General features: G+C 45.7%; 1 protein-coding gene across 2 annotated transcripts in view; it reads right to left on the bottom strand.

The window, feature by feature from the left end:
- ZNF318 (zinc finger protein 318) overlaps positions 1-17,184 on the bottom strand; it is an 843,467-nt gene that overhangs the window by 689,544 nt on the left and 136,739 nt on the right. For both annotated transcript variants that reach the window (XM_044061112.1, XM_044061104.1), the window contains exon 2: positions 12,962-13,122. In XM_044061112.1, the coding sequence (XP_043917047.1) occupies positions 12,962-13,122 (161 nt within the window). The remainder of the gene's footprint in view (positions 1-12,961; positions 13,123-17,184) is intronic.

Below are 17,184 nucleotides of genomic sequence, written 5' to 3'. Positions count from 1 at the left end.
CCGGTAGAAGCAACCAACCTCGAAGCTGTAGCGGCAAACGAGATCTGAGGTAACTCGCCTAGCATTGTGGGATATAGGAGCCTCGAGCCGGTGGAACCAACTCGAGCTTTTAGAGTGGCAGTGGAGCCGAGGTCGGCTCCGAACCCATCCAGCAAGAATGAAGGCGAGATAGACAACTTAACATCAGAAATTTCAGAATCCTGATCAGAACAATAAGAAGGAAATTCAGTTCTAGGCCTCTTAGAGGGAGAAGGGAGGCTTCCCCTGATTAGAGTAATAAGGTCTTCAGCCATTACCATTTGTTTTTTAGGCATAGGGTGCCTGACCATGTGGTATGGGCATCTGTTTTCCAGGCATGGATAGAGATTTAGGCCTTGAAGAAGAAGATGGCATTGATTTAATATGCAAGTCAGGAGGCCTGAATACACCCTCAGAAGCCGGTGCCTGCACAGCGGCTCCTGACCCATCCAAGGTAGAGACATCCACAGGTTCCACAGTTGAAGAAGCATCTCGCGGCATACCGGACTCCAAACGAGTCTCAGTAGAGGCCTGCGAATCAGAAGTAGCGGGCATCAGGGTCTGCGAAAGCACTCTATTACCAGCGAACTGGCAACTAGCTTTGGAGAAGTGTCGTCGGCAGGTTTGGACCTATGCAGTCTATCTCTGTCTTTATCTTTGCGTTTTTTCAGAATGTCGGTAGTAGAGTGGCTTACTGAAGCCATTTCTGAATAATTGAATAGAGTAACAAAATATTTAGATGCGAAAATGAACAGATGAATAGCTCAATGTTTGAATAAGGCACAAAACCGACAGCGAGGTACGTCGTGGTCTGAGCCTAAGCAAGGAATGCAGTACGAATGAAAATCTTTATGAGGTATTTGCTTTCCACATGAAATACAATTGTTAACTTTTACTGACATCAGTTTAGAGCAAGAAAAAAAGATCCCCAATGGGGTACTTCGCTTAGTTGAAGACTTCGGATATGAAACTCAAAAATGAAAATTTCAGGAGTAGGCCAACCGGCACTTGACAACAGCACCGCACGGCAAGAAAGACTGATGTAATGACACAGGCTGCAGGCTTTATACCCCTGACTACCCAACGTCATGGAAGATGATTCAGCAACCAACGCCGGACCCAAGACCTTGATAATCAAACCGACTCAGGGCTACCTGCAAGCAGATAACCTACATATAATAAATGCAACAGTAAAACACGAAGAAAGTACAGTTTTGTACCTACCATAAATGTAGATGTTCGAGTGCTCATACAGCTGCAGTCATTACAGATGGGTTATCCTGCCGTCAGGCGGGTCCTAGGTCGGCCGAATTCCAAAGTCTAGGTCCGGCGTCGGTTGTTGTCGTCGCTTCTTCCCTGACGTCAGTGCGGCAGGGGTACAAAAGAGGCAGCCGACGCCATTTTCTTCAGTTTTTCTTGCCCCAGATGTCAAGTGCCCCCAGAAGGAAGGCAAAACATAATGTTATGCAAACATGCAATATAGAAAAATCAAAAAAACAGTAGTTGCAAGGAAATAAATACACCATAAAAGAATACCCCAAATAGGTTGTATGATAAAGGTGTTTGTCATAAGGCCTGTCCTAAGAGGGGACGGAGGAGGGGTAACCTGGACTGCAGCTGTATGAGCACTCTAACATCTACATTTATGGTAGGTACAAAAAGTACAGTTTTGTACCTACCATAAATGTAGATGTCCGATAGGAATGCATCTGCAGTCCTTACAAATGGGTTGTCCTGTTGTCAGGCAGCCCTTCGGTCGGCCGGATTCCAAAGTCTGGGTCTGGCCTCGGCTGGTGTCGCACTTCACCCGACGTCATAGCTGCAGTTCTTCGGGTATAAAGGCATCAGCCGACGCCATTTTCCTCAGTGTTTCTTGCCCCAGATGCCAGGTGCCCTCTTGGAAGGCTAAATTTGGATAAATGCCAATGTTTCCAAATAGTAGAGAGCAAACACAAAAATAAGCATGTATGTACATATATACAAACAAATACACCATAATAGATCCCCCCCCAGCTAGCTATAAGATGGGCAAATACCCTAGGAGTACCACAGAGGGGAAGGCGGCTGGGTAATCCTGACTGCAGATGCATTCCTATCGGACATCTACATTTATGGTAGGTACAAAACTGTACTATGTCCTTCAAGGATGCATCTGCAGTCCTTACAAATGGGTAGAATACCATAGCCAAACTAGGGGAGGAGGAAAGAAGAGATTATGGTGTAGTTAGGATCCCTTGCAAAACAGCAGTGGCAAAACCTGCTCAGGATCTAGAGTATAAAGGTAAGTTATAATGCTTGGCAAATGTATGCACGGAGGTCCAAGTAGCAGCCTCTATAATGTCCTTGGTAGCCACTCCTCGTAAGAAAGCTGTGGTAGTGGCTGTAGCCCTTGTAGAGTGAAGCCTGATGTTCTCTGGAGTTTTCTTTCCATGGTAGGAGTAACAAAATCTAATGCAATTTCCTATCCACTTGGAGATTGTCTGTTTTGAAATTGCTTTTCCTTCCCTTCCTGTTGCATATGCTACCAGTAGCTGGTCAGCTTTTCTATTGCCCTTGGTCCTGTCCAGGTAGTAGCGTAACTGTCTATGTACATCCAAGGTATGCAACAGTCTTTCTCCCCTGTTCTGTGGGTTGGGGAAGAATGTAGGTAGGTGGATAGCCTGATTTAAAGATACTCTGGATACCACCTTAGGCATAAATGTAGGATTTGTTCTCATGGACACTCTGTCTTGATGGAAGATCAGGAAGGGTTGCACTGCCATTAATGCCTGTAGTTCAGATACCCTTCTTGCTGAAGTGATTGCCAGCAGGAAAGCAGTCTTCCATGATAAGTATTGTAATTCTGCTGTTGCTGCTGGTTCGAAAGGAGGAAGTGTCAATTTTTCTAGCACAAAGTTCAAGTCCCATGCTGGCAATGGTGGTTTCCTAGGAGGTTTTACATTTTTAATTCCTCTCAGAAACTGCCCGAGCAGAGGATGTGAGAAGACAGGAGGATCCAAACTGTATTCTGCTGAAATAGCTGATGCATGTATCTTGATGGAAGAATAGGACAGGCCTGTGTGGAAGAGCTCTGCCAAGTATTCCAGGATGTTGGCTATGTTTACCAGTGACACATCTTCTCCCTTTGCAGTACTCCAAATGAGATATCTTTTCCATTTTGCTGCATAATTTTTCCTTGAGGGTCTGCGAGCCTCAAGGATAATGTCTTTAACCCTTTGTGATAAATTTGGGTTAATTGACCTTATGTAATGTTCCAGGCAGTCAGCTGCAGAGTTTTCAGGCTTGGATGCAGGATGTTGTAGTTGTTCTGTGTTAACAGCAATGGAACCAGGGGTAGTGTCCATATTTGTTCCCGAGACATGCTCCTTAGTAATGGGTACCAATGTTGCCTTGGCCAGTCTGGAGCTATCAGAATGATCCTTGGACGGTCCTCTTTGATCTTCAATAGCACCTTGTGCATCAAAGGAAGTGGTGGGAATGCATATGCTGTCAGGTTCTTCCAACTGAAAGATAGGGAGTCCACCTTCCAAGCAAGTGGGTGGTATGTCCTTGTGCAGAATTTCTTTAACTGGTGATTGCGTGGGGATGCAAATAAGTCTATTTTCTGGGAGTCCCCATTTTCTTGTAATGGCTTTGAAGATGTCCGGATGCAGCATCCATTCGTGGGCATCCGTGGTAGTCCTGCTTAATATGTCTGCTAGAATGTTTTCTTTTCCCGGTACAAAAATTGCTTGTAACTGAATGTTGTAGCTCAGAGCCACATTCCATAGGTCCAATGCCATCCGGCATAGAGGGTATGAATGTGTGCCTCCCTGTTTGTTGATGTACCACATAACTGTGGTGTTGTCTGTCCTTATCAACTGACCTTCTCGGAGAAATGGTCTAAATGTCTGGATTGCCAATTTTACTGCCAGCATTTCCTTTAGATTTATGTGTAGGTGCAGCTGGTCTTGAGTCCATAAGCCTTGTATGCACTTGTCCAGCATGTGGGCCCCCCAACCGAGGTCTGAGGCGTCCGTCGTGATGGTTTGGCTTGGTTGAATGCTGTAGAAGGGCAATCCTGTGTTTGATTGACAGGCCTGAGTCCACCATAGGAACTCTTGCTTCAGGCATGGGATTATTGGAATTTTGGTTTCTAGGCTGTGCTTGTGTTGAGACCATAAATTTTTTATGTACCACTGTAGCTTTCTCATATGCAGTCTGGCATGAGGGACCAGTATTATGCAGGATGCCATGAAGCCCAGGGCTTGCAGTACTTTTCCTTGCTGTTAGATGGTTCTGCTTTGTTAATGCCAAGAAGTAGAGAGGTAGTTGCTCTTGCTTTTCTGCAGTTAGGAATGCCATTTGCTTTGATGTGTCCAGCTCTGCACCCAAAAAGGTTATTCTTTGGGATGGTATCAGCCTTGACTTTTTTATATTGACTGTATATCCCAGGGCTTGTAGCAGGTAAATGACTCTTTGCAAGTCTTCTGTTAGCTTGTTTTTGTTGTCCGCTTGTATCAGGCAGTCGTCCAGGTAGGAGTAAATTTCGATTCCCTGAAGCCTGCAATGAGCAATTACTGATGCCAGGCATTTCGTGAACACTCTGGGTGCAGTAGATAAGCCAAAGGGCAATGCTGAGAATTGATAATGCTCTGATCCTGCAAGAAATCTGAGGTATCTTCTGCAAATTGGTCGTATGGGGACGTGCAGGTATGCCTCCTTGAGATCTAGAGTTACCAGCCAAGACTCCTTGCCCAGCATGGGAAGAAGCTGCTGTAGAGTCAGCATTTTGAATTTTGGAACAATGAGGAATGTGTTTAAAGCGGACAGGTCGAGAATAGGCCTCCATTTGTTCTCTTTTCTTGGTACCAGGAAGAGTCTGGAGTAAAATCCCTTTCCTTGCTCCATAGATGGTACCTTTTCCACAGCTCTCATCCTTAATAATTGAGATATTTGTTTTAGAGCTTCTGTCTTTTGATTTGGCGGTAGGTTTGGCATTCCTCTCTTCCCTGGTAGAGTATGGAAACGGAACCTGTAGCCTTGGTCTATTGTCTGTAAAATCCACTTGTCTCTTGTGATGTAATGCCAGTTTATTGAGAATAAGGCTAGCTTTCCGCCTAAGGGTGCTTCTAGTTGTTCCCTGGTAGGCGGTGCCAGAGCCAAGTCACTGTGTCTGTGCCTCGCTGGTTGTTACCCTACCACTGGCGTCCCCTGTAGGCACCCCTGGATTGGTTTCTGCCTCTTGATCGCCTATTCCTGCCTCTCTGTGCTTTAGAGGAGTCTGGAAAGGACCAATTTTTGGATGGCCAATTCCTGCTAAACCTTGGAGGTTGGACCTGTAAGAAATCTTTCACTGTTTGTACAGATTTGGCCTTCTCCTCCACCTTCTTCAGTACCTGTTGTGCAGGAGAACCAAATAAACTGGCCTTGTCCATGGGAGCATCTAATAGTTTTGATTTGACATGGAAGGCCTGCTCTTTCAACCATGCATGCCTTCTGATAACTGTGCCATTCATGGCTGATCTAAAGGAAGCCTCCAGTGCATCATAGCCGCATTTTAAAGAATGGTTACTAACTTGTTGAATGTTATGTACCATTTCCTGAACATACTTCTTATCAAAAGGTTCATCAGAGGACAGTTTTTTAGTTAACTGGTCAAGCATAAATTCTTGATATTGGATCATATGAAATTGACAGTTCAAGGCCCTAGCTGACAGAGTAGCAGAAGTGTAAACTTTTTTACCCCATCTCTCTAAGGACCTGGATTCCCTTTCAGAGGGGAGGGGATTTTTAGCAGAGGTAGTTGCTACAGCCTTAGGCCCCTGGGAGATCGTCTCGGGATCTGCAAAAGGAGCCTTGTATAAATGGTGATGTGTGTCCGGGACCCTGTAGTACCTATGAATCAGGAGCAGTACAAGCATCATTAAATGCGTCATCTACAACAGAAAGAACTGGAGGTATAGCTAAAGGCCTATGTTGTGGTAAATGCAAAAAGGTTCTAAGCCTTTTCCTGGAGTCTGAAAAATCTTGGCCCTGCCACTGAAAATGTTCCCTCATAGCATGCAAGGTTTCCCCAAAGGAAAATTCCTCAGGTGGAGAGGCAGAAGGGATGGACTCTTCAGCATCAGAGTCTTCGTAAGGGGAGTAAGGAGCCTCTGGAGGGTCTGTATTGTCTGAATCATCAGAGGAATCATCTGTGGACACTGGCTCAGGGGGCTCTGCTCTAGGCCTCTTCTCTGGAGGTGGTTGAGAGGCCCTGTCTGGATGAGATTGGGATCCCCGGATTAAAGAAATAAGACCCTCTGCCAAGGAAAGCATTTGGGAACTGGAGCTGGGCCTGTGAGAGGGGGGTCTTTAACAGGCACAGTTTTTGTAGCTTTAGCTGCTTTAGCCCTGGCAAAGGCCTTAATGGACATGGCTGCTGGCGGCCTAGCAGCTCCACGTGTAGGAGTTGAGATATCCAAGGGAATAGTGTCAGATAATTCCTGAGAAACTGCAGGTTGGATTTCAGAAGCAGATTCCACCAGGTTTGAAGAGGCCGCGGTAGAAGGCATGTTTTCGGCTGAAGGAAGAACCGCTTGCTCGGTTTCAGCCGAAACAGAGACACTCGCGGTTGGCTTAACAGCGGTTTCGGCCGAAACCGCGGACCGCGAGTGTCGGTCCTTTTCCTTGCGTTTTTTGGGTATTTGTGAAGTCGGAGGATCCGACGGCATAAATATAAGCAAAGTCAGAGCCAAAAAACTGCTCAGCAAATTCCGACACACGTCTAAGCGTCCGTCGGTTAAAAGAAGCACAGGCTAGACAAGCTGCGACGTCGTGGTCTGGGCCTAAACAAGGTAAGCAGTAAGAGTGGAAATCTTTATGAGGTATTTGTTTCCCACAAGTTAAACAATTATTCACTTTTTCTGACATCGGCTGAGGCAAGAAAGAGTCCCCAACGGGGTACTTAGCTTTTTAGAAGTCTTCGAAGTAGTATTCGGTAGTAGTAATCTCTGGATCTGACCGACCGGCACTTGCGAACAGCTTCTGCTTCGGGCGCCACGCGGCAAGAAAGACTGAGGTAAATGGCGTCGGCTGATGCCTTTATACCCGAAGAACTGCAGCTATGACGTCGGGTGAAGTGCGACACCAGCCGAGGCCAGACCCAGACTTTGGAATCCGGCCGACCGAAGGGCTGCTTGACGACAGGACAACCCATTTGTAAGGACTGCAGATGCATCCTTGAAGGACATTCAGGGGCAGTACTGGCATCATTGTATGCATCAACAACTGAAAGTACAGGTGGAATGGCTAAAGGCCTATGCTGTGGTAAGTGTAAAAAAGTCCTTAGCCTTTTCCTAGAATCAGAAAAATCCTGACCCTGCCATTGGAAGTGTTCCCTCAGAGTGTAGGGTTTCCCCAAAAGAAAATTCCTCTGGAAGTGAGGCAGAAGGAATGGAGTCTTCTGCATCAGAATCCTCATAAGGTGAGTACAGGCCTTCCTGATGGTCCGATACATCTGAACCATCCGAGGAGTAGTCAGAGGACAGAGGTTCAGGGGGTTCAGTCCTAGGCCTCTTATCAGGAGGGGGTTGTGAGGCCCTATCTGGGTGAGGATGGGATCCCCTGATCAAAGAAATAAGGTCCTCAGCAAGGCTGAGAATCTGGGAACTAGAGGTAGGCCTGTGAGAGGGAGCTTTTGAAGGTAAGGCCTTTGAAAGTTTGGCTGCTTTAGCCCTGGAAAAGGCCTTGATAGACATAGAAGCAGGGGGTCTAGCTGCCCCACGTGCAGGAGTAAAGATGTCCAACAGAATAGTGTCAGACAACTCTTGTGTGCCTGCTTCAGCAGGAATTTCTGTAGCGGACTCAGCCGTGGCCTGTGTGGCCTCGGTAATCGGAGGCATGCTTTCGGCCGAAGGGAGAACCGAGGTCTCGGTTTCAGCCAAAACCGAGACACTCGCGGTAGGCCTAACCGTGGTTTCAGCCGAAAATGCGGGCCGCGAGTGTCGGTCCTTTTCTTTGCGTTTTTTAGTTAAATGTGTAGTCGGAGTCTCCGACGGCATTTTATATGCAAAAGTGGAGCCAAAAAACTCTTCAGCAAACTCCGACCGACGTCTAAGAGTCAGTCGGTTGAAGGAAGCACAGGCTAAACAGGCTGATACGTCGTGGTCTGGGCCTAAGCAAGGAAGGCAATAAGAGTGGAAATCCTTATGAGGTATTTGTTTCCCACAAGTTAAACAATTATTTACTTTGTCTGACATCGGCTGAGGCAAGAAAGAGTCCCCAACGGGGTACTTAGCTTTTTAGAAGTCTACGGTAAGCTGAAATCTCTGGATCTGACCGACCGGCACTTGCGAACAGCTTCTGCTTCGGGCACCGCGCGGCAAGAAAGACTGAGGAAAATGGCGTCGGCTGATGCCTTTATACCCTAGCAGCTATGACGTCGGGTGAAGTGTGACATCAGCCGAGGCCAGACGCAGACTTTGGAATTCGGCCGACCGAAGGGCTGCCTGAGGCAGGACAACCCATTTGTTAGGACTGCAGATGCATCCTTGAAGGACAGCTGTACTATGTCCTTCAAGAATGCAACTGCAGTCCTTACATATGGGTTGAATACCATAGCAAAGCTGGGGGTGGTAGGATCTAAGATAAGGATGGTGTAGCTGAAATGCCCTGCAGGACTGCCGAAGCAAAGCCTGCTCGGGATCTGGAATATAAAGGCAGGTTGTAATGCTTGGAAAATGCATGCACGGAGCTCCATGTAGCAGCTTCTAGAATGTCCTTTGTAGCCACCCCTCTTAGAAAGGCTGTGGAGGTGGCTGTAGCTCTGGTGGAGTGTGGCCTGATATTGGCTGGCACACCTTTTCCATGGAAAGAGTAGCAGAAACTGATGCAGTTTCCAATCCATTTTGAAATTGTTTGCTTGGAAATTGCCTTTCCTTGTACTCCAGCTGCGTAGGCTACAAATAGTTGGCCTGACTTTCTGTTGGCCTTTGTTCTGTCCAAGTAGTAGCGCAATTGTCTGTGCATGTCCGAAGTGTGCAGAAGCTTTTCTCCTTTATTTTGAGGATTGGGAAAGAAAGTAGGCAGGTGAATTGCTTGATTTAGAGAAACCCTGGATATCACCTTTGGCATGAATGAAGGATTGGTTCTTAAAGAGACTCTGTCCTGATGGAAAATGAGAAATGGAGGTACTGCCATGAAGGCCTGTATCTCCAAGACTCTTCCAGCTGAAGTAATTGCCAACAGGAAAACTGTTTTCCAGGAGAGAAATTGCAATTCTGAAGATGCTGCTGACTCAAAAGGTGGTAGGGTTAATTTTTCCAAGATGAAGTTGAGGTCCCATGCAGGCACTGGTGGTTTCCTTGGAGGTTTGATATTCTTTATCACTCTTAGAAACGGTCTTAGCAAAGGATGTGAAAACACAGGTGGATCACAGTTGTATTTTGCTGAAATTGCTGAAGCGTGTATTTTTTTATGGAACAATATGAAAGGCCATTGTGAAGCATTTCTGCCAAGTATTATAGTATCTGTGGGATGCTCATTACTGATGCATCCTGACCCCTGTTGGCATTCCAGATGTTGAATCTCTTCCATTTGGCTGAATACGTTTTTCTGGTGGAAGGCCTGCGTGCTTCCAGTAAGATCTCTAACTTTTTTGGAGAGAGAGAGATATGGGGAGAAATCATGGAACCCTCCAAGTTGTCAGTTGCAATGTTTGCAAGTTGGGATGAACAGTCCTGTAATTGTGCTAAGTTATAAGCAGAGGCCACTGAGGCAGGGGCCACGGCTTGGTGCGAGTTATGCTCCTTAGTAATGTATACCAGTGCTGCCTCGGCCAGTCTGGAGCTATCAAAATGCCCTTCGGTTGTTCTGCTTTGATCTTCAGTAACACCCTGGTCATTAATGGTAGAGGTGGGAATGCATAGATTGTTAGAGAATTCCAGCTGAAGGAGAGAGCATCCATTTCTCCAGGCTTGAGGATGGTGTGTCCTTGAGCAAAACTCCTTCAGATGATGATTGAGGTGCGAGGCAAAGAGATCTATGTCCGGCCTTCCCCATGCATGAGTTATTTGTGAAAAAATGGTTGGATGCAACATCCATTCGTGCGGATCCATAATGTTTCTGCTTATACTGTCCGCCAGAACATTGTCCTTGCCTGGAACGAACTGGGATTGCAACTGTATGTTCAGTTTCAGGGACTTTTCCCAAAGAGTCATTGTTAGTCTGCAGAGGGGTAAGAATGGGTGCCTCCCTGTTTGTTCTATGTACCACATAGCAGTGGTGTTCTGTCCTTATTAACAGATGACCTTGCTGAAGACATTTTCCGAAGGCCTCGATTGCATGAATCACTGCCAACATCTCTTTTTGATTGATGTGCAGATGCAATTCCCGGGGAGCCCATTGCCCTTGAATGCATCTGCCTTCCATGTGCGCCCCCCATCCATGATCTGAGGCGTCTGTTGTAATGGTTTGGCTTGCTTGAGGTTTGCTGAAGGACATGCCTTTGTTTAGCAGGCTTGCTTGTGTCCACCACAAAAATTCCTTTTGCAGACATGGAATGAGTAGAATAGTTGCTTCTAAGTTGTGGCTGTGTTGAGACCATAAACTTTTTAGGTACCATTGTAGTTTTCTCATGTGAAGTCTTGCCAGTGGAATCGGGAGTAAACTGGTTCTTGTTTTTCTTTTGTGAGGAAAGCCATTTGTGAATCTGTGTCCAGTTTGGCTCCTAGAAAAATTATTTGTTGGGATGGCAGTAGTCTTGATTTTTGAATGTTGACTGTGTATCCCAAAGCCTGCAGTAGATGAATGACATATTCCAAGTTTCTTATCAAGGCTTGCTTGCTGTCCGCTTGAATAAGGCAGTCGTCCAGGTAAGGGTATATCTGTATCCCCTGGAGTCTGCAGTGCGCAAATACTGATGCCAGGCATTTCGTGAATACCCTGGGCACAGTAGATAAGCCAAAAGGCAATGCTGAGAATTGATAATGCTCTGGTCCTGCAAGAAATCTGAGGTATCTTCTGCAGCTGTGTCTGATTGGGACATGCAGGTATGCCTCCTTGAGGTCCAGAGTAACCAGCCAAGACCCCTTGCCCAGCATGGGAAGGAGTTGCTGTAACGTCAGCATTTAGAATCTTGGCACAATGAGAAAAGTGTTTAGAGCGGACAAGTCTAGTATAGGTCTCCACCGCTTTTCTTTTCTTGGAACAAGGAACAGTTGTGTAGAATCCCTGGCCTTGTTCCTGAGGAGGAACCTTTTCTATTGCTTTGATTTGGAGTAGCTTTGAAACTTGTAAGAGTGCCTCTGCCCTTTGATTGTGTGGCAGGTTTGGCATGCCTTGTCTTGCTGGTAAGGTATGGAAGGGGGACCTGTAACCTTTGTCTATTATGTCCAAAATCCATTTGTCCTTTGTAAAAACGTGCCAATTTTTTGAACATAAGGATAATTTTCCACCTAAAGGTGCTTCTCTTTGAGCCTTGGTCGGCGGTGTCAAAGTCAAGTCATTGTGGTTGTACCTGTGGAGCAGCAGAAGTCCCTGCGCCACTTCTCTGATTTGTTGGTTGCCATTGGCGGCCCCTGTAGGAGCCTCGGTATTGCCCTCTACCTCGAGCACGCCTGTTTTTTTCCCCTTTGGAATTTGTCAGTGTCTGGAAAGGACCAATTCTTTGAAGGCCAATTCCTGCTGAACCTTGGTGGCTGAACCTGGAGGAAATCTTTGACTGTTTGTACTGATTTAGCCTTTTCCTCTCTTGATTTCAACACACCCTGTGCATTAGCACCAAATAGCTTATCTTTTTCCAGAGGTGCATCTAGAAGCTTTATTTTAACATGATCTGGCAATGTCTGTTCTTTCAACGAAGCATGTGTAATATCTGTCCGGCTTGACCGCAGCAGGGGGGAGAGAATCAGGAGAAGTACTGGAGTCTGAGAACACGTCATCCAATACATCTAACAGTGGGGGTATAGCTAAAGGCCTGTGCTGGGGTAACTTAAGGAAAATCTGAAGCCTTTTCCTGGAGTCGGAGAAATCCTGGCCCTGCCACTGAAAATGCTCTCTCATGGAGTGGAGAATCTGCCCGAAAGAAATATCCTCAGGAGGAGAGGCAGAGGGAATAGATTCATCAGCATCCGAATCCTCGTAGGCCGGGAAGGATTCTTCCTGGGAATCTGAATGATCTGACTCACCAGAGGCCTCCTCGGAGGAAAGAGTATCCACCTGCTCAACCCTAGGCCTTTTGTCTGAAGGCGGCTGAGAACCTCTGTCTGGATGAGCCTGAGAGCCCCTGATTAAAGAAATTAGATCTGCAGCTAAAGTCATGATCTGTTTATCAGAAGTAGAACCCTGTGGAAAACATTTAGGAGGGTGAGACTTAGCCAGGCTGGTAGCCTTAGTACGTGTGTAGGCCTTAATGGACATAGGCACAGGAGGCCTTGCTGCCCCACGTGCTGGAGTAACTTTGACCACCGGTATGGTGTCAGGGGGAAAATCAACAACCGGCACCGGGGTAGCCTCCGGTACCCAAGTGAGCGGTAAATCGGTGTCGTCGGCCAGGAGCAGTTGAATTACCGCCTCTGAAGAGACCGATGCACTCACGGTAGGCTTTAGCGTGGTGTCGTTGGAAGTCGCGGGCCGCGGATGTCGGTCCCGATCCTTCCGTTTTTTGGAAGTATGTGCTGTCGGTAGTTCCGACGGCAAGATATAGGAGTAATTTTCTCCAAAAAAGTCTACAGCAAATTCTGCCCGGCGCCTAACTGTGCGCTTATTGAAGCAAGCACAGGCAGCACAGGCCGAGACGTTGTGGATTATGCTTGAGACTCATTTAACAAATAGGCACATCCTCACTGACAGCCCAAACAGTTGACTATCAGGAGTGGTAATAGGCAAAATAATTGCCATCTACTGCAAAAACTTCAGCAAAGATATTTAGGAGAGAACAACTTAAGTAAATATCAAAATGCACCACAATTTAAGTACTTACCTGGGAACATCACTAAGTGGATGCCGGGGTGATGAGAGAAGATCATGATCCGATAAGGTTCTTCCACCTGAAGAGGCAGCTCCATAATGATCACCACCAGCTGTTAGCCATGAACTCTGATCTCGTGATGGTGTAGGCGGGGGATGGTCAGGAGAGCATCTCTAATGGAGAGAAAAAAAAGTTGTGTCGTATAAATAAGTCTATCCTATTAAAGGTACAAACAAAAAAAAATAAAATAAAAAAAAACCTTAATAGACTATCTATTCTATTATGAAGCATTAACTTTTCTTTTTTAAAGACTCCATGAACAGGCCTCAATGTCTTAAAGGCCTTATTCATAATGGAATGAAAGATGACAGTTAAGAGTATAGACATTCAGTTACAAAGTATTTCAAGAATAAGTACTGATTAGCAACAGTACAGTAATCCTATTTGCAACTTTAAAGTACTTAAAGGTTCTGGCTAAGGATTATAATGCTCATCACCATCGGTCTTCATCTTCAGCATCTCCAAAGACTTGCAGCTTAAGACAAATACAAGTTAGGTAATTTCAGGAACATTACATTTTTCTGGTTTCTGTCTGGACACTGGAATGGCCTTTGGTGCCCTTTTAGTGATGATGAAACCCTCAACCTCAACTTCCTTACCCAAAACTCCCTGTGCTACAGACTTCCACCAGATAAGGTTATGCAAAAACGTTAAAGAAAGAAAAACAGTAGAAATACTAACCCCTACCAACATGGCCCTCAGATTATAACAATTTCTGCAGCAGCATGCCAGTGTTCACAGATCAGAGAAATTTAACATTCCAGTTAAGTGCATAACCTGCTTATTTTTCAGGTCCATTCAGGACACAAACTGCAGAAGAGTCCCCGGCTAAAAAAAAGATGGACTAAACCAACAAACATTTCAGAATGTTTCAAGATGTTATAGTCCTAATAAGAATATTCAGGCTGTAATGTTTAGCAAAGATATTAGAAAATAGCTGTTGCTGTTCTCCAACTTAAAGATTATATAAGAAAGCACTGGGCATAGCTTGAGCCCTAATTTTGTGCACTTTTGGTGGTATGCCAATGGACAACTAGTAGAATCACAATAATCTGAAATGCAGTTTAACATTGACTCCACTAAGGTGGTTTTGGCAATCTTATGGCCTGTCCTGGCTGGAGATAAACTGAAAACGTTGCTCATTCCACCTGAAAGCTCATTTGGACTAAATAGAATCTTAACTATATGTACATCCCTTTATTGGCATAATTACGAAAAAAAGACCAGCAGATGAACACACCAATTCAACTTACATTGATGGGCTACCTTAATTAAAGACGGCTGGAGCTCAGGGATATTCTGTCAGGATGAAAAGCAATTTAAAGGTATCTGGAAAAAAAGGCATGAAACGCCAACATCCTCCTAACAGGAGTGATAGTCACCAGAAATGCAGTCTTAAAGACAATGTGAAACTGAACTTGCTGCTCCAAAGAGTATTTTCTTCACAATGCTCTGACACAAAAGTTAGGATTCCAGAAAGGAGCAGGTTGGCCGGGGGGGGGGGGGTTTCGAGTAGCAAATGCCTTTTAAAAGGGCTTGCATGGTCAGTGGGAGCCCAGAGTACAGGTGGCCATATTAAGCAAAGGGGTCTGCACCAAGTCCATCAAAATGCTGTGGGCAAGAGTCAATTGAACCAATGGTGCTAAAGTCAGCACAGAAACAGGACAGCACAACTGTCGACAACAACGATGGATAACTTTGGCTTAAAGTAAACTTTGGAGACCACATTAGACAAACGGATTATATTTGGTAAATAACAGGATTAGTTTTTCAAAGAAACCTTTTTTCTGTGGAAAATGAGAAAGGGTTAACTCACCATAACAGCTTGCAACTCAGATACTCTTCATGCAGAGGTCACGGCAATCAATAAAACAGTCTTCCTCGTTAAGAACCTCAATTCAGCCTCATGAGCTGGTTTAAATGGAGCAAGCGTTGGTTTTCCATTAAATTAACATCCCCAAGGATGACCCACTGGTTTTCTTGGAGAACTCTTATGCAAAACTCCCTTAAACATTTTTTAAATGAAAATGCATTGAAAGGAGGATCCATAAGCAGACTAGCTGAAATGGCTGATAAATGAACCTTGGAGGAGTAAGAAAGGCCAAAAAGGAAAGTAACTCACACAAACATCGTAAAACCAGAGAAATGTGCAGTTGTGTACACTTACCGTAAATGTAGATGTTCGAGTGTATTCACTGTTGCAGTCTTAACACTTGGGTAATCTGCCTGCAGGTAGCCCTCAGTTGGCCCGAATACCAGAGCCTTAGTATTTCTGCGTCGGATGCTGTCGCTTCTTCCATGAAGTCGTCAGGGGTATAGAACTGGCAGCCGATGCCATTACATCAGTTTTTCTTGCCCCAGATGTCAGGAGCCCACAAAATAGGAAGCAATTGCATGGTGTGGAACACCTCCAGTAAAAAGTAAATACCACTGCCATAAGATATGGCCAAAAGAGAGGATAGGTACAAAATATAGAAAAGTCAGGGGACTCTAGGGAGGGTAACCAGGACTGCAACAGTGAATACAGTCAAACATCTACATTTATGGTAACTGTACTATGTTCATCGGGTTTCACTGTTGCAGTCATCACATTTGGGTCGATTCCCAAAGCTGAGGAAGGTTGGAGGCAGTCAAGATGTATTAAGCCTGGCTAGCAGGCCTTGTAAGACTGCTATAGCAAATCCAGCTCTGGATTTAGAAAAGATAGGCAAGTGGTAAAGTTTGGTGAAGGTGTGTACTGAATTCCACGTTGCGGCTTCTAGGATGTCCCTGGTAGGGACTCCCATGAGAAACGCTGTAGAGGTTGAGGTAGCCCTAGTGGAATGGGTCCTGATCCCCTGTTGGGTAGGTTTTACATGTTGTTTGTAGCAGAAATTGATGCAGTGTGCTATCCATTTTGAAATGGTTTGCTTTGAAATGGCCTTACCCTCTGCCCCTGAAACAAAGCTGACTAGCAGCTGGTCGGATTTTCTGAAAGGCTTAGTCCTATCAAGGCAGAACCTGAGCTGCCTGTGCACGTTCAAAGAGTGCAGGATCCATTCCCCTTTATTCTGAGAGTTAGGGAAAAAGGTTGGTAAATGGTTGGATTGGTTTAGAGCCACACTGGACACCACCTTAGGCAATAAAGGACGGGTTAGTCCTGAGGGAAACCCTGTCAGCATGGAAAATAATGAATTGTTCCACAGCCATTAGTGCCTGTAACTCTCTTCTAGCTGAAGTTATGGCTAAAAGTAAGGCTGTTTTCCAAGACAAGAATTTTAACTCTGCTGAAGAAGCAGGTTCAAAAGGGGGAAGAGAGAGCTTTTGCAGTACAAAGTTAAGGCCCCAGGCAGGGGTGGGTGCTCACCTTGAGGGGCCTTAAGTTATTAGTCCCTCTCAAGAACTGTTTGAAGAGAGGGTGAGAAAATAGAGGTGGCTCAGTATTGTAATGAGCAGAGATGGCAGAGCATGAATCTGAATGGAGGAGAGGGATACACCTCTGTGGAGTAGCTCTGCTAATTAATCCAGGATTAGAGGTAAGGAGGTCACTGCTGTGTCCTTTTCCTTTAGACGGAGTCCAACAACAATATCTTTTCCAATTTTTAGCATAGGATTTCCTAGTACTAGGCCTTCTGGCTTCAGGAATGCTTGCTGAGGGTTGCTAGTGGAGTATTCAAGGGATAAGCCAGGCTGCAAGGATTAGGGTTTGCAACTGTGGATGCAAAATCTTTCTGTCCTGCTGAGACAGCAGGGTAGGAAGTCTGGTCTAGGTGCCAGGGAGGCGCTGCTCAGGAGTGGGTACCACTGCTAGCGTGGCCAGTCCGGGGCAATCAGAATTGCCCTTGGCCTGTCTGGTTTTATCTTGAGTAGTACTCTTGAGAGAAGGGGCAGAAGGAAAAAGGCATAGATTGAGAGATTTTCCCATTGAAAGGATAGGGCATCCACCTTCCAGGCCCTGCTTCAAGGGTTCCTGGAGCAGTATTTGCTTAACTGGTGGTTCTCAGGGGAGGCAGAGAGATCCACCACTGGTGTCCCCCACCTCTGGATCAGAAGGTTGAAGGTGCTGAGCTCAAATTTCCACTCGTGTGGGTCTAGATTTCTGCTCAAGTCTGCAACTGAATATTGTTTGCCTGGCAGAAATGAGATTGTAGATGGACTTGGTTGCTCAAGGCTGTGTTCCACAGGGCCATGGCTAA

Source organism: Protopterus annectens, chromosome 1.part0 (assembly GCF_019279795.1).
Source record: "Protopterus annectens isolate FY-2018-M chromosome 1.part0, PAN1.0, whole genome shotgun sequence".
NCBI classification, from domain to species: domain Eukaryota; kingdom Metazoa; phylum Chordata; order Ceratodontiformes; family Protopteridae; genus Protopterus; species Protopterus annectens.
The sequence above is the reverse complement of the archived record's forward strand: the minus strand, read 5'-3'. Positions and strand labels throughout refer to the sequence as shown.